At 40.3% G+C, this 18,612-nt stretch overlaps 1 protein-coding gene across 1 annotated transcript in view; it reads left to right on the forward strand.

The window, feature by feature from the left end:
- Positions 1–519: 519 nt before the first annotated feature.
- Positions 520–18,612, forward strand: part of usp9 (ubiquitin specific peptidase 9) — a 49,034-nt gene continuing 30,941 nt past the window's right edge. Inside the window, exons 1-5 of the mRNA XM_039818314.1 lie at positions 520–964; positions 6,354–6,622; positions 9,916–10,061; positions 12,383–12,462; positions 14,339–14,451. Coding sequence (XP_039674248.1) covers positions 6,521–6,622; positions 9,916–10,061; positions 12,383–12,462; positions 14,339–14,451 — 441 coding nt within the window. The 5' untranslated portion in view covers positions 520–964; positions 6,354–6,520. The remainder of the gene's footprint in view (positions 965–6,353; positions 6,623–9,915; positions 10,062–12,382; positions 12,463–14,338; positions 14,452–18,612) is intronic.

The raw sequence follows: 18,612 nt of genomic DNA on the forward strand, positions 1-18,612 counted from the left end.
TTATTTACCAAAAGATGGATTCCACATGATGCATACTTGCAAGATACACAGTTATATTATAAAGCATAAGCCTACTTATCAGGAAAATATAGCATAGGCCTACACTATATTGATAGGCTATTTATGGATTGGCTACATCGAAATTGATTTCTTTTTTCATTCACAAGCCTTCATCTGTAATATATCTGCCTGTTTTACACTCTTTGACCAACAGGTGGTTTCGTGTGAATATTAAACCTTGAGAAATTAACCCTTTTGCAAACAAATTTGCTGGAAAGCTTCATTAAGATTCATCTCGCCATCACTTGTATTTTCTTCCACTCCGATAAGTGCTGAAATGTCAGTTTGTGTGTATGTTTGAATTTGCTTGCGTTCTGTTATGTTCGATATTTTTTTATGTTTGACCACCCCGTGCGATAGGAGGCGATATAGGCAAGTGCGTCAGGTTGCTCGGTTTTTTTCTCTCCTGGTTTTAATGAAACTACGGATTGACATCCTCACTGGAGCCGGAGTCACTTATCAGAATAGAGAGGGGTTTTATGCCCTTTCCATTCAGTTGGTGTTGTGTTTGCTGCGCTGCTCTCGGTTGTGGTGCAAACTAGCTCATAGATAACGCTGACTGTTGGAGTTCACACAGTCGTCTGGCCTGTTTTACTGAGCGGCATTTGTGTCCGACTGCGCTTCCGCCATGTTGATCTGATTCAAGTTGTGACTGCTGGAACTGAAGTGACAAGCCCCAGACATCGGACTAACGTTAGAGAGAGTTAGGGGGCTGTTACCGCGCCGGTGACGCAGGAAAAACACCCAGAAGCAGAGGGGAAAACGTAGGAATTAGATCTTTCTAGTAACAGATTTTGGGTCCTGCGAAACTGTCCCTGATATAGGCCACGTTTATGTAATATACGACATCGTTCAATGCTGGACGTAGCCCGTGAATAGAGGGGGAAGTCATATCAAATTCCTGGTGAGTTGTTAGCTAACTAACGTTAGCTCAGTGGTGATTGTTAGCTGGCTGCTGCCATTAGCGTCAGCTGGTGGTGGATGCAAGGTAACATTACTGCATTTGGGTTGCTTGTGTTGTTCAGTTGCTGGTGGTTTTATCTCTGTTAGCTACTGCTTATTGAATCCGTGACAATGTCAACGCGATTAAACTGCAATTCATGGTTTTAACCGTACGTGTAGTCTGATTAGCTCACTCCGGTAGATTCACTGAAGCTAGCGCAGATGGTCCTTGACACTGTCTACAGACTGAGAAGGAACATTTCCTTTAAATGTTTACAAGTGACTGATATTTGGTTATCCTCCACTCACAATTTGGTATATTTCATTTATAGTAGATTTATCAAAATCACATTGCTGTTAACGTTTTGTATCACTCTGACTTCCAATATATCATTTTCAGTTTGTTTTAGCTAACGTTAAGTTATAACTTATTCGGTACAGGTCACAGAACACCAACGTTACATTTCAGGAAATAGACGACTCCCCTGTCACTGATATGTTTTACGTTATCTAAGACAGCTAGCAACTTATTTTGAACGCTGAAATTGCTGCAGAGTGACGTTAAGCTAAATCGCGGGGTATTCATTTTATAGATGGGGAAAAGTAGTTGGTTATAAGCCGCTTGTCAAAATAGGAACGTTAGCTAAATGCACCTTAGGGTATTTACTCGCACGTAAGCTAACGGCTAGCTAGCGAACTGTTTATCTAGCTAGATCGCTGGTCGTTAGCATGCTAGCACGACCGATGCTCATTGTAAATGGCGTTCCGGGAACATGGCTGGTCAACAATAACGCCGGGAAAAGTGATGTTAAATCGATAATCATTTGGTTTAGTGAGTAAACTAGATGTGTGCTTAAGATCGTCCGTTATGTAGCAAAGATTTGGTGAGCAAGATTAATGTCAGGCCCTGGTCGAATAGTGCGGCCTGCATGTTTGTCTCAGCGCAACGGGCTTTGGACGACAAGGCCGTCACTGCTCTGCTGTCTGGGCGGATCGCCTTTTAGGCTAACCTAACGTTAGTTGCCGCAGCTAGCTATAGCAGCAGCCGTTAACTAACTAAACCACCAGCTGTTAACGCCGCTAGTTTGTATTGATAGTTACGTAATGCCACCGTGTACTTTATATGCACCTGGGCTGTCTAATTTTGAAGCTATTCCAAGGTAACAGACATAGCTAATGTTACATGATCGATTTCAGCGTCCATAAAATGTTATTTTAAATAACGTTATCGTTTCAAAGCCGGTTCAGTCCAAAAGGCCGCAGTTGTAGCTACATAGCGTAGCGGCTGTTTTAATGGTGGCTGTTGTTGCCCTGTGTCTCACTTTTTTGACCGTGTTGTTAAAACATAACATGTTTTGTGTGCGTCATTAAAGTAACCCACCCTGTTCCCCCGTTAGTAGATAGTTAGCTAGCTAATGAGTGGTTTCACTGATAGCAGCTTTCAATACATGAAATTACATTTCGTTCTCAGCAAGCCAAAGACACTTGCCAGATTCTGCCTTGATAATGACTAATGTAATGCACCCTCTGTAATGACAGCTGCAACCCAGATTTTTGATGCTAAAGCAGATGTCATTGGCCACTCGTAAAATAGGAAATAATCTAGCTTCACTACCCTTAAATCATGAAAACACTCTTAACCCACCCTATCTCCATATTAGTAGATAGTTAGCTAATGAGGGGTTTCACTGTTCAATACATTATATGACATTTTGTTCTCAGCAAGCCAAATACACTTGCCAGATTCTGCCTATAATAACTTTAATGTGCTGTCATGACTACTGCAACCAAATTGCTGATGCAGATGTCACTGGCCATCTAATTTGTGCAACATAAGAAATCAATGTCTACCCATAAATAGAATTATGGTCAGAAAAAGTCAAATCAGCCACTTTAATACAACCGTCTTAAAGGACAATTCCGGCGCAAAATGAACCTAGGGGTTAATAACACGTCGACTGTTCTCTGGGATATGTTTTCATGCTAATCGAATGTGACCAGTTTTATTGCAAACCGCAAATTACCTAATAACGCTAGTTGTCGGGGCAAGGGTAAAGTAAAAAGAAATCGCTATTTCTATACCACTAACAAGGCTCAAAATAGCACCAAACTTACCATGGTAGCATAATGAGGGTCCCTGCATGTAAACCGAAGCATTGAGAACTTTGTAAGTGTAAAGACAGTTTATTAAAAAGATAGTTTAGTATACAGGCGAGCGCCATCTTGGGAAAACAGTCACGACCAGTCGAACGGCGTGCTTGAGCTACGTTATTGGTTACTGGTTGCATGGCGTTCAACTGGTCGTAACTGTTTTCCCAAGATGGCACCCGCCTGTATACGTGAACGGTCATACAAGCTGGATCTTCTTTTCTTTGTTTTGTCAATCATTCCTAATGGTAATAATTACATTGCACTCATTTAAGTTAATTTCTGAGCTCTGAGAATGCCATGAAATCCACAAAAAGAAATCAGACGGGGCAAGGAACAAGTGCGGTCAGACAATCCTGCTGGGATGTTGGTGTTTATTTGTATTATTTTTTTTGGTGTTTATTTTTTTTATTTTGCCTTCATTTGACAGCCGCAGCATAGACAGAGGCAAGACACATGGAGAGAGAGAGACAGAGATATGACATGCCACAGATGTTCTCTGGCAGGTGTTAAAGAAACCTCCCGATTTGATGAGCATATTTGTAATAGAAATTGAAAGCAAATGGTATTACCCAAACCTTCTGTGGTAAACATCCTTTACAGTTAACAGACCAACTTCCTGGCTTAATTCCCAGTGAGGAAATATTACTGCCGTTACAAGTTTTACCTCAAACTAAAGTGGGATAGATAATCTTGCCAAACTGCCGGGTTATTTGAAACATCTGACCGTTTAGGAGTTTTGCCCCATGGACCATAGCCATTTTTTTCCAGAATAGGGAAAGTTTTGGCGCCCCCCAAAGAGGTTTTAAGCCAGCGGCAAAGGAAAATCACGTGCGCCAAAGAATCTGATTTTCAGCAGCTAGCCTCCCTTTCATCCACAGCCACTGCATTGTTTTGACCGGACCTGACCACTCTGCTGTTAAGCTATAGTGCTCTTGGGATCTCCGTTTGCAGAGTGAGGCTGTACCGCGAGAAGCTGCTGCTGATGGGCGAGAAGCTCTACTTCCGCCAGAGCTCTGACTGCTGCCTGTCCGCGCGGTGGGCTGCACTGCCATCTGATCGCATCAGTAATAAATTTAGACCGTTTCTTAACTGGTTAAAAACGTCTTGTAGTCCAGTTCCGTGTTTTGGTACAATTGGTTTCAACACCTGATGCGAACCGTATGACGCATGAAAACCAGTTGCGACCGCTTTATCATTGCCCTGACTGCCTGAACAAGCTGCAGAGGCAGCTTCTTCTCGCTGCAGAGAGACTGCTGCGCCCCGTTCACTTAACAGCGGAAGTTAAACTACAATTCATACGCAGTTCATATGCATGCCAAACCGTGGTGGTCCTACTGTATATTCAACATCACTACGAATTTATTGATAGATAGAATGCATTTCAAAATTGAAAAACATTACACTTCATAACACGATTGTATTATTGTACAAATGAGCTATAACAGTAATAGCAGTTTATGTAAGTCGCTCCTAAATTCAATTTAGGAACAAAACCTCCTCCTCGGGTGTAATGTGGATATAATGACTAAGTGGGTAAAGGCAAATAATAGAACAGCTAGAACAGTCTAAGTTTAGAAAAGTACATCACTTTACTGTAATGCAGCCTTTAAAACCAGGAAAAGACAACCCTTATGTCATATTACGATATCCAAAATCTAAGACGATATCTAGTCTCATATCACAATATCGATATAATATTGATATATTGCCCAGCCCTACTTTGACGCTCAAAATTTCCTGGGGTAGAACCCCCAAAACCCCCACTTAATGTTTGTGGCCCCTCTCTCCCCCCATTCTGAGCCAGGAAAAATCCTGCTAGTAGCATGTAGCAATGTCACCTGTTCTCATCAAATAACTTCGTAAGCACAACTTTATTAAATCGATATGAAATAAAGGCCAAAACAACAAAAACAAGACACGGGTTGCAATAAACAGAATTAGCAGACTTAGGTAGCCGGATAAAGTATGTGAATGATAATATGCATTACTAATGAAAAAGTCAGGAGTTTTTCAATACCCCAGTCATAAAAACTGTAAAAATGTATGTAAAATAGTGTTTTCCCTTCGCTATCCATCACAGCTTCCCAATTGCCACGATACACACCTGAGGCTGTATGTTCATATCTGACCGTGCACACATTTGAGATGGTGCTGTTGACTGTGTTAAGACCTAAGATGGATTCAGGCAGGCTGTATCCTCTGGGTGCTTGCTTGTTCATAGCGAGTGTTGAGGGACCAGTGTTAGCATGATGGAACAGAGTTTCAGAGTTAAAATGAAACTAGGCTTTTGTAGTATTACTTTCACAGTGTAGCTGAGTTTGATATTAATATTTTTGAGCTGTTTATTATTATTTATATAATTATTATAACGAGGCTACATGGGCTGGTAGCAAACCGGCCACTGCAGTTTTGACTCCTCCTTGGCAAATTTGGTGTCTGAAAGAAATGTAAAAATTACCGTTTTGTAATTGACCTTTTGAAGCTCCTCTGTTGTAATTTAGAAAAAGCATGCAGGTGTGGGAGACTTATGGCTAGAACTGTAAATTTAAGATGATTGGAGATGGCCCGATACCATTTTTTGATTCCGATACCTGAACTTGCGTATCGGCCGATACAATGGTATCAGATCGGTACTCGGTGTTATATATTTTATTATGTTTTAACAACTGTATACTACTATCCCTGTATGGATGTGATATTATTTCTATCTTTGTCAGTCTGGCTCAGGTTAAACTCTTTGTGAAACATGAACAAACACAAACAATGAATGCCACAGAACTTTCTTTTATTATCCAGTTTGACAGTCAGTTATAACGGAAAAAGAACATAAATAAACTACTTTAATGTAGATTTTCTTTAGGGCTTTATTACGTGGTATCGGATCGTTGCGTAAACTCCAGTACTTACCGATACCAGTGTTTTAACCAGTATCGGAGCCCATACTGGTATCGGTATTGGACCAGCTCTAAAGATGATGCAGTAGCTGACTTTGTTAGGTGTAATTCAGATATGAGTCAGGAATAAGTCATTAATGACTGGTGCTGGATATTCTGAATCTAATTTAATCAGTGATCTGTATCTGTGTATCTGTATCATTTTAGTACAAGAATATACCCACCTGGTGTATTTGGCTCATGCATTATAAGTAACTTAACCAGCCTGTTGGAAATTCTGACCTTTAACCCTCTTTCCTATTGCAGGTTATGCAATGGTCTCAGCGGCACATCCAGATCTCCAGGTGCTTGTGTCCCTCTCTCGTGTGTTCGGGCTCTCTTCCCTCTGCTCTACAGCTGAGGTGGCTGTGATTTCCCTCCTGGCCAGCGCTCCCTAAGAGGCCAAGATTGCCAAGATCTGCCCTGTGGCGAGCATGACAGCCACCACGCGTGGCTCTCCGGTGGGGGGCAATGACAGTCAGGGCCAGGGCCAGGCACCTGATGCTCAGAGCCAACCCCCCCTGCCACAGAACCAGGTGAGCGTCATCTTTCTAACTAATACTCAACATAGACCTTTCCTTAATGTCTTTCCCTACACTCACTATATTTTGTCCTACATGTTAAATGTTTTGTTCTGGTCTCCTTTTGGCTGGCTAGCAACTGGTTTCATCCAACTCTGTTTTCTACTTGTTTTAAAGTGCTCATATTATGCTTTTTCCCTTTCCTTTATTGTTATATATCTTTTTTTTTTTTTGCATGTAATAGGTTTACAAAGTGAAAAAGCCCAAAGTCCACCCTAAAGGGACTTACCATCTCCAACAGAAAACAGTTCACAAACTGCTCCAAACAGCTCTGTTGTAGTCCAGCCTTTACTTCCGTGACGAACATGCATCACTTTGTAATACATGTTATGCTTGCCTATTTGCTAGCGTGGCACGCCCTCATACTCTGCTTCTGACTGGTTCGTAGTGCTGACCTACTGTAGGTACTGCGCATGTGCGACTCCCAACAAAGATGGAACAGAAGTGAGATGCCTCACTCTGTAGCTAAAACTGAGAGCTCAACACACAGGGTGAAAAGAGGAGCTGCAGCAATGTGTAGTACAACAAAAATATGTTTTTTTTTGAAAATTAAACTAAACCTATTCTATATATATCCTATATAACCTCTAAATACAATTATGAACCTGAAAATGAGCATAATAGGAGCACTTTAAATGACCTTTCCAATGGTAGACGCATGTATTTAAGTTAACCTGGGAAGGGAGAAGGAACGGAGTGGTTTTTTGATATCCCACTTTGTTGCTTGAGCAGTTTTTTTTTTTTTTTTTTAACCGATATTGCTCGTACCTAAACCACACACAGATGCCCAAGGGGAGGAGGGAGCGGAAAAGAGGGAGAAAGGGAGTGAAAGGCGAGGCATCAATGAACAGAGCTGTGTGTGTGTGTGTGTGTGTGTGTGTGTGTGTGTGTGTGGGTGCGGGTGTGTGGCGCGGGCGCCTGGGTTGGTTAGAGATGAGCTGTAGTGAGACGTGAGAGGCAAGCTGCCTATGTAGGTCAGCCAAGCAGAAGGAGCCTTCACCACACACCCCCACATTTCATATTTCTCAGTTACCGTATGCATCTCCCTCAACTATCTGTATCCCTCTTTTACATTTTCATACACATCTGCTCACACCACCACTGATATTCATACACACTCATTCGATTAGGAAAACGGGATTGGTCACTAGGGCGACACAATAAATCGTTTTTTTTAATCATCATAGCGATAACTTGCGCGATAAACGCATAGCGAAAGACTGACACATTGTGAAAGACACTGAGGGATTTTTTTTTTGTTGGTTGAAAGAATATCCGTAGAAAACTGAACTTTATCACAAGTAATATTGTTATTGGGATATTCAACAATGTTATTGCATATTTTCCTCATATCCTGCAGCCCAAATGGTCACATTGGTGCTAAAATGCACATTCATTGATGCACATTGTTGCCTTTGTTTCTCAAACACTCTTCTTTCCAAAAAAATTCTATTTGACAGCACCGTAAAACAGATACTCCCACATACTAACACGTTTATACTTCTAACACAACTATGTCAGCCCTCCAGTTTTTGTTTCCTCTGGGTAGATAAGGATAAAAAGAGCATTGCTCTGTATGCCAAATACTATGAGTGTAGGGAGTTGAATGGCCTTGTTTAAAGGCCTTTCAGGAGAGACACCTGCTTCTTTATGCCTACATGCATGTACACTTAGTGACCACAACAATAGAAACCCTACCCCCATACAAGAAATGGGCTTTGCCTTTCTATTGGTATATGGCACCATAGAAACGGGTAATAAAGTTCCACTTTTGCTTTGGAGGTCAAAAAGTCAGTTCCTTTGCACTTTTAAAATAAATATTCAACCAAAGTCTGTTTTGTTGTTTTGCCTCAGATTTTGATTCATTTATGCAAGAAAACATAGCCATTAGTAAAATACAATCCTCCTTCTAGGGATGTAGTAAGGCAGACATATTTTTTTTTGGGATGGATTGGTATCAGCTTTTTTTTTAAACAGTTTGCTTTATTTGCAATCGTTTTTCAAAAGCATCATATGTCTTACAGATACATTCCAGGATATAATGTAAGTATCCGTTCTCTGTCCTTTCTCACAGAGAGTTTTTGGATCCGAATAAAACCTTTTTTTAGCCTAATGTTACTGCTGTGAGTCATCAGCTTTACAGATATCGCACACAGCTAATGAACAATTCCAGATACATAACACATTTAGCAATGGGCATATCATATTTTCACTCTCTATGACACTTCTACTGTCATTACTAAACATTGTGCCAAAATATGAACAATAACATCGCAGTTAGTGGGCTTATTTGGTAATGTTAGCTACCGTTGCCTCCAAAAAATCCAGCAAATAGATGGTACCCTAGGATACAGTTACGTAAAACAGGCGATTTAACATCTTCCCTCATTTTACACAGTTTAGCAACAAAACAAAATGCTGAGGGAACATTAACAATGTTTTTAGCTTCTTATCTCATCTGGGTTCTGATAAACAGTAAATTCATAAAATTCAGTGTCCATAACGCTATTTTCCAATATACTGTAACTGTCATGTTTCACGGGACCGGTTGAGTGCGGTTTTCATGTCGAGGCTTTTGTCACTGTTTGTCCATTTGCCTGAAAAACTGCTATAATTGCGCTGTTGTTTAGCCTGTTTGGTTGCCATGTCTTCGCTAGTGATGGCGTCCTGTCACTGTTCCAGTTGCTCACGCTCAAAGGGAAGAGAGCGGATGACTGTTTACTTGAGTTCAGTAGAGCAGACGGCTCTGCAGAGTTGTGTAATTTTGACTTTGTGTCTTTCATAAACAGCTGAAGGAGCGGCGGTGCGCTGCTGCTAAATGTTGCTATAGCGGAAACCCCGATGACAGTGAGCTAACAGACAAAGCTATATCTTGAAAAATGGGTGCTTTGCCACTATTTCAGCATTTCTTCACACCTCCAAAATAATGCTGTTTGTTTTTTATTTATGGCCAAGTCGTGTTTCATCATCCATATGTTAACGGACACAAAATCAAAACGGATCGCCTCGAGGCCTTCTGGTGGTTTAATTGTTTAATACACATGCCATGTTACCACGACATCCAGCCAGGAACCTGTCATCAGCCCCTATCTCATCATACCGTATTACTATCAAATAACAACACAAATCACCAGCAATTAAAACCTCAGAGGATGAACAACAACATGGCTCTTCACCCGTAAGCCAAACATAAAATTCTTCACATCAATTCTTCATTGTATGATTTTGATTGTCTGTGGTTTTTCTAGACATCATCCCCGAACTCATCTAATGAGAACTCTCCAGTAAGCCCACCAGATGAGCAGGGCCAAGGGGATGGCCCCCCTCAGCTGGAAGAGGAGGAGCCCGCCTTCCCTCACACTGACCTAGCCAAGCTGGATGATATGATCAACAGGTATTTACTCACATGCTTACACAGAGGCTGCATCCTCAGCCACCCTTAATTCAGCACACAAGATACACAAGTGCATAGAAATATTGCATAGAAATATTGCTCAGTGCTATAAGTGGTCAAAAATGCTCCAGGGTGTCTTTTAAGTGAGTTTGCTTGTAAAGTGGCACTTCCTAAAATTACTGTCTGTATTTAATCATGACAAACAGACAATATACCAATTATATGATCAGTAGCAGTAGATACTTTGCAATACCCACAGGTTTTTTTGTGTGTTGACTGGCAACTATGACTCGCAACAATTTAAAAACTTACCAGGCCCTTATTTTATGCCAGAACTAATTTTTTCCTTCCCATTCTGTATTTTTACAAAATTCAGTCAGTACAGTTTGTAATTCACATTTTTGACTCTATAGGTAAAACATTTTCAAATCAAGCTCAATTCATTACACCATCAACCTGCGTCTGTTCGTGTCTTTTCATTGTCTTGGTACGCTCCTTTTTATTTTATGTGTTATGTTGTTAGTGGTATAAGTTACACAATTGAGCGGCTATCCGCTCATGGTCGTTGACTCCAGGGAAGTGAAAAAAAGAATTAGTTGGTAATGTAGTATATCCAGCAGCAAAAGTGAACTGCTGTTTATTCACACAGAAGTATGTTGAACGATAATACGCATATTGGGTATTTATTGCATTTTGGACGCAGCGGCTGACTTTAGCGGCCTACATGTTTACTTTCGTATGACCGCGTGCTGTGCGTGACGTCTTTGTTAGTATTCTTTTGCGCAATGCTCGACAGTTAATACACAGCCCTGGCTGTGTAAATGCAGAACAAACAGAAGTTCATGAACCACAAAACACTTTTCCAGCCAATCAGCAACAGGTGTCAATTCATGGTGGAGGGGAGGGGGGAGGCAGCATGTGACTGTGCAGGCATGCCATTAGTAATTGGTCTGTGAATCTGGGGGGTGGAGCTTCTGAAGGGAGGGTTGTATTTGTTTGGCAGTTGAGTTCAAATATCAACAATCTTTGCGCAGCATCGCTTACTGCATCTCTAAAGGAACACACCGACTTATTGGGACTTTAGCTTATTCACCGTATCCCCCAGAGTTAGATAAGTCCATACATACCCTTCCTCATCTCCGTGCGTGTTGTAACTCTGTCTGACGCACCCACCGCTAGCCTCGCTTAGCACAGATGCTGGAGGTAACTGGCTCCATCTATACAAAATAACGCCAACATTTTCCTATTTACGTGTTGTGATTTGTACACATTTGTCACAGCGTGTACAAATAACAAGGTCACATGAGACACAGCCATCTTCTAACCGTATACATACTGGGAACTAATTCTCAGAAGGCGAAGCACTGCTACTTCTGCTACTTGGGTGGAGTGATTTGCTCGCAGCACCTGAGAAGCCCTGTGGTGAGGAGCAGAGAGTTTCCCTGGAGTTCGCTCAGAGTTGGAGTAATGGGTCCCCAGGAATACACCTGCTAAGTGTGAAGTAGTTCAGATGAACTGTTCTTGGGATATGTGACAAACGGAAAGACAGACATAAATTCCTTGCTTTATAGTTTTGATTATTACATTTGCTTAACACTCAGTCTGATAAACATCACAACAATCACACTTAACAGCAAGGTAAATTGAGCTCTTTGGGGTACGCGTAGGTATACCATGTAGTATCCATGCTTCTTAAGCCCGGGACACATGGGGCCGATTATCGGCCGTTGGACATTCTGGCGAGGTCAGTGACTCTAGTCTGTTCGTTGTGTCCCCGACCGTCGTCAGTCTGGGGGGATGTCTGCATTCATTTTGGCCGACCTGACATGTTCAGTCGGAGGCAGAGCAGTCGGGACTCACCCGGAAAAGACAAGCGGAATGAGGTGACTAGAGTCTCTCAAAATCTGATAAAAATCTTTTAAACTGACCTTTGTTGAGCTGAAACGAAGACAGATTCAGCAACTGCATGGCCTATTTCAGAAACATGTTTCAGTGAACTATTTTAGTACAATATGAGATCGTATTCTGAACGGCCGCCATGACTTTGAATTTCTGGAGAAAACAAACCCATGTGACGCATTTGTCCAATCAGCTGCCGGTTTTCATTTCTTGGGCAACAATACAGAGTAGCGCCGCCTGCTGCTATGGAGACGTATTACGTTTCTCAAGTCAGTGTCGCCTCAGTGTGTCTGTTTTTTGGACCTCGGGGACGCGACTGATCATTTCCATTGGCTTTTCTGCCGAGGGTCGGCCGTCTGGTTGGTTTGTAACCACTTTTACACACACATGGTTTTTCACTTCTTTTTTTTTTCTTCTCCCAGGCCTCGTTGGGTCGTTCCAGTTTTGCCAAAAGGAGAGTTAGAAGTCCTCTTGGAAGCTGCTATTGACCTGAGTAAAAAAGGTAGGAATATACAGAATGTTATTTTTATGTCTATAGAAATGCTTTGTGAGGTTCACATCCCACAGTCGAGCAATGTAAAGGCTGATCATGCAGTGCAGATTATTAATACGTCTACGTCTATTAATCTTCTGTGCTTGTTTTGCCCAACCAACAGTCCAAAGCCCAACGATTTTCAATTTACAATTAAATAAAGCAGCACATTGCAACACTTTTGAGAAGCTTGACGTTTCACCACTAAATCAAGCCTTCTTCCCCCTGATACTTCCCTCTGTACTGAACCAAATATACATGACCTTTTACTTTTATCTGCACTAGTTATGTATGTAAAACTACCTACCTCAAGTCAGTGCCAGAATTGCAGGCCTACTCCGCCTATTACATCTAGGCTGATAATCAAAAATATCTCATCAATATATGTTTTGTTGTGTGACTGAAATCAAATTCCAGAAATCCATCTTGTTGTGTTGTCTGAACAGGGCTCAAAAAGTAGCTCCAATTTTAAAAACCACAGTAGAATTGCTGCTATAGCCCCTGTTTGTTAAAAACTTTCCAAATGATGTCAAAAGTCTTCTTATATTTAGTCTTAAAGGTGCTCTAAGCGATGTTGGGTGATGTTACTTCTTGTTGACGTTCAAAGTATTTTCAAACAAAACGAAGACTAGCTCCTCCCTCCTCCTCATCCCGTCCCCTCCCTTCTGTGCTTCAGTGCACTACTGAAGCTTGACATCGCTTAGAGCACCTTTCATGAACGCTGTGTTTGAGCTATGTTACTGGTTGCACAGTGTTCGTCGTTCAACTGGTCATGACCAGTTTCCAAGATGGTGCCCGCATGTAAACCTGAACGCTACAGTCTTTCTAATCTTTTTTATAAATAAACTGTCTGTACACTTACAAAGTTCTCAATGCTTTGGTTTACATGTAGGGACCCTCATTATGCTCCTGTGGAAGTGTGGTGCTATTTTGAGCCTTGTCAGTGGTATAAAATAGCGATTTACCATTTGCCCCGAAAGGTAGCGTTAGCAGCTAACCACCCGTTTGCGGTAGCTTGTTTAAAGCTAGAGACACATTCGATTAGCATGAAAACATGTCCCAGAGAACGATGGATAACTTTGATTAATAAAGCGCATTATATGAAACCTGAGGACGCTTTACGCAAGTATAGGGGAACAAGGGAAAAGAAAATAGTAGACCAACACAAACAGACTGAAAAGAAATAAAACCGGGCACTAAATGGAAGGGGGACTTAATTTAATGTAGGTTACTGACGTACAACCACATTGCGCATTGTAAAGTTATTTTATGAAATTAAATGGACATATTGCATACCTGAGGGCCAATTCGGGTACGGTTTTGAATCATTTACAATCTAGTAATTGTCTTCTTCTGTTGAAAGCCTGACCGAATCGGGTTTTCACACGTCGTCTTTCACTTTCCCTTTTTAGCTTTTAGTTGTTCTTTGTTTAATTTCCTTCTTTTCTGTGATGGTCCTGCCCAAATATTAGCCATAACTACAACAGAAAACTTGTAAAATTAAAATACAATTACAGGGGGAAAAAATCTGACCCGGGCAAAGGCATTCATAAAAAAAATGCCAAAATAGCGTTCTTTACACGGTTAGTCTTGTTTGGTCTTACAGGTCATTTATGATCATCAGATAAAATGTACACCATTTCAGAAACATTTTAAAGTTGCATATAGTTACTTTAAAAAATATATTAACGATAATTAAATATAATTATCTGATATTTGCAGAGAATCTACATTTGGCTTTGTAACCTCCTTCATGCTCTTCATGTTCATTAGTGTCTTTTCATTTCACTTTGTAGCAGATTTTATATGCATTGTGTGGTATTAAATGAGATGTATTTCCTTGCAGGACTGGATGTAAAGTGTGAGGCATGTCAGAGGTTTTTCCGAGATGGTCTGACCATCTCCTTTACAAAGATCCTGACAGACGAGGCGGTCAGTGGCTGGAAGTTTGAGATTCATGTGAGTTTTTATTGTTGTATGTAAAATGTCAAAGGAGACCTATTATGCTTTTCTGTATTTGTTGTCATATCTACAATGTCGGATGTTCATATTCATATAATACTATCATATTATAACCTTCAACAAATGAGGTAAACGATACAAATAAAAATAAATCCCTGTCAGCCAGCGCCTCAGATTTTCCACTGTTCCCACTCCCCGCTCTGATTTTAACTGTTTTTTCCACACTTAGATGTCTATGGTCATCTGCTTTAGGCACACTACTACAGTGTTATTACATTACATTGACTGCTACATATAGCTACATCCTAACATCAGGGAAACCTGTAATCTTCGTTGTAAATGTTGGTAATTTCTCCCTAGTTTTGGATCACATTCCTGTTATGACATTTTAAATAAATCATTTAAATTTGACCATATAGCCTTAGCAATAAACAAGCCATTCTTTAATGTCACTGACAGTTGTTTTGTGCTCTTTTTTTATTTTTTTATTTAAAGTATTGGTTCAGGCACCTATTTCGCACTGGCACCGTTTTTTAAATGTATTGTTTTAGCAATTCTATTGGGGGAAAAAAAAGAAATATCCAAGGGGGTAAGCTTCGCTTCAGAACTCGAACCTCCTATGGCGCCATTTTGATGCTACAAAGAGATCACCTCCCGTTAGCATTCCACTGACTGCCATTCACTTGACAGCGAATAACTTTACATCTGAAGCGTTTAAAGACTCTATTTGTCCATTGTTTATTTCTAGAGAAACACGACAATGTATAAAAGGCTCCATTACCTTGTACCTCACGTTATGGCTCTGTAGCAGACGATTTTGTAAAAATCGGCTAACGATTGTGTCACACAGTAGAGGAATTACCGTACAGTACAGGAGAAGCTCGCAGACAGTTTCGACTTACATGAGCTGTTTAGGTTTAATTACTAATGTTAACTAGCATTTTAGTTAGCAATAATTAGCCTGTGCCCATGTTATCTCCTTACATACAGTATAGGCCAAAAGTTTGGACACACCTTCTCATTCAATGTTTTTCCTTTTTATTTTCATGACTATTAACATTGTAGATTCTCACTGAAGGCATCAAAACTATGAATGAACACATATGGAATTATGTACTTAACAAAAAAGTTTGAAATAACTGAAAACATGTTTTATATTTTAGATTCTTCAAAGTAGCCACCCTTTGCTTTTTTTTATTAATAAGGGAAAACATTCCACTAATTAACAAAGCACACCTGTGAAGTGAAAACCATTTCAGGTGACTACCTCATGAAGCTCATTGAGAGAACACCAAGGGTTTGCAGCGCTATCAAAAAAAGCAAAGGGTGGCTACTTTGAGGAATCTAAAATATAAGACATGTTTTCAGTTATTTCACACTTTTTTGTTAAGTACATAATTCCACATGTGTTCATTCATAGTTTTGATGCCTTCAGTGAGAATCTACAATGTTAATAGTCATGAAAATAAAGAAACACATTGAATGAGAAGGTGTGTCCAAACTTTTGGCCTGTTCTGTATACCTGAGCTCTCCGTCTCTGTTAGATTGGGAATGATTGAGATTTCTCTTGGCACAGCTACCAGGAGACTTACAACTTTCAGACACGTTGCTCACGTCACATTTACGTCGTCTCTCTCAGTTGGAGGCTGCGCAGTAAAGCAAGAGATCACCGGACTAGTGCTTCTAATAGCCTTCACTGGTCTCCGTCCAGAGCAACGGTGTCTATTGGTCCATTATATACTGTCTATGGAAATATCCAACCCCAGGGGCGGTATGAGAAGTATTTAGTTATTTATTCATAAAGGATAACCATCTTTGGAATTTGACGCACCTTCATTTCTTACCATAGACTGTATATTAATGGACAGCGCATGTGTGACGTCACCCATTGGTTTGTGGAGATCTGCTATGAGTCGTCAAGTTTACTGTTACGGGCGCAGCCATCCTGGTTGCGGATGTGACGATTTTAGACGAGAGGGAGGAGCCCTTACTCTCTACGTTACGCACTTTCACTGGCAATCGCATCATAGCCACGTCCTAAAATACCCCCTGCTTTATCGCAGATTTTGAAATCAACGAGACCATAATTAAAAAATTAACATCATTCTGTGTTGCAGAAGACTTAAAACTAGCGATTGAGACCATAAACTCATTATGAAAATGTTTACTGAGGTAATAAATCAAGTGAGAAGTGGGTCACTTTCTCATAGACTTCTACAGAAACCGACCTCCTTTTGCAACCGCATGTGTCGCCCCCTGTTGGAATTGAGATAGAATGCAGGTTTGAGGCACTTCCGCATTTGCAGTACTTTGCCGAACCGGATGCTTTGTCCATTAATATTAACAGACTATAACTTTATTGTCCCCGTGGGGCAGTTGGGTTTGCGGCACAATCGCAAGGCACTTTATAACAAGACATCAGACATATGATACAAACAAAACATGAAGAATATACATCACACACTACAATACACCAGCTGGACGACTAGCTTATTCTGACTGATTTAAGGCTTTTATGGCTTGTGGTACGAAAGAAAATTTGGATCTGTTCTTGGTCAGAAGGGGTAGGCAGAAACGACACATAGATGGCAGTAGTTTAAAATGTGATGCCAGGGGGTGTGTGTGGTCACATACAATGTTGTTGGCCTTTCTCACCAGTCTGTCTTTGTAAATGTGTTCAATTCTCGGTAGTGTTATCCCAAGTAACTTGCTGGCAGTTAAGACTGTTTTTCTCATTGTCTTTTTCTGAGACTCAGTGGCATTTCCGAACCAGCAGATAATACAGCAAGTTAAAACACTTTCAATAAAAGCAGTATAAAACATTTGGAGCATTTAGTTATTGAAATTAAAAACAAGCAATTTATTTAAAAAATACATTCTTTGCTGTGTCTTAGTCTGCAAAAGATCAGTCCAAGAGTCCCATTTAAGCTTGCCAAGGTATTTGTAGTTTGTAACAACCTGAATGGCATCACCATTGATAAAATTGTCGGTGGATTGCTGTGACTTTCTAAAATCTATGGACATTTCTTTGGTCTTATTGGTATTTAAAATTAAATGTGACTTATTGCACCATTCTAAAAAGGAGTCTAAAACTGGCCCATGATCTACCTCCCCATCCTGTAGCAGACTCACTAGAGCTGTATCATCAGCATATTTAATAAAGTGCCTGTTTTGTACTGGTTTAAATAGGAGGGATCAAATGTGTTATGAAAGGTTGACAACAATCTATATTATTGTCAGGTGGCATGACTCAGCAGCATAGTCACCCTAGCTTTATTTATTCTTTGACATCCTTTCACTTATCTCATTGGATGCATGCATTGTTCAGACCTGCCTATACATTGAGATTTCCTTTTGTTTTTCTTAGAGCTGAGTAAAAGAGGCAAGGACCTCAGCAATTCAATGGTCTTTTCGTTAGAAGTAGCTGTTGCTGGCTGTTGTGTTCTATTAAGGAGATTGATCTCTGGAACCTTTTCATGATAAACTAGTGAGACAAGCAAGGACGTAAAGGAGCAAAAACAACTTTGTTTCTCCTCCTACCCTGAAATAATGTTGACTACATTTAAAAAAAAAATATATATATATATATATATATAAAACCTTATTTTATACCGTTAAACAGGAAACACTTACTTTTTATGATCCACAGCTGCTCCAATTATTCTCATTACACTCAAAAATGTTTAGGGTGCAACCAGATTCTTGTAAATGACTTGACTTTAATGATCTCCGAAAGCTTCTTTGTCAGTCTCATATTGATTACTGCTATCTGGCTCCTTCAGATCTCTGAACCAATCAGGAGCCATGCAGAAGGGGCAGCGAAATTGTAATTTTATTAATGATATAATTAGCAGGCACACTTTTTATTTGTTTATGTGGAAATCTGAAGTTTTCACTTAAATGTTAATAATGTGAAACTCCAGTAATTGCACCAAAATGTGAGTAAAACATTGGACTTGGCAGGTAGTCCATTTTCGGAGTTAAGTCTGTAGCAGCTCTCCTATTAATGCTCGCTTAACTGCAGGGTAACTGGGACTGGGCAGAACTCCCGAATAATATAGTATTTCTCATATTTCCAGGTACATTGTAATACTGTTAAGGTATCCGTTATAACATTCAATTTTTATAAACAAGAACACAAACTGATAGCACATAATA

This window comes from Perca fluviatilis, chromosome 12 (assembly GCF_010015445.1).
Source record: "Perca fluviatilis chromosome 12, GENO_Pfluv_1.0, whole genome shotgun sequence".
NCBI lineage: Eukaryota > Metazoa > Chordata > Actinopteri > Perciformes > Percidae > Perca > Perca fluviatilis.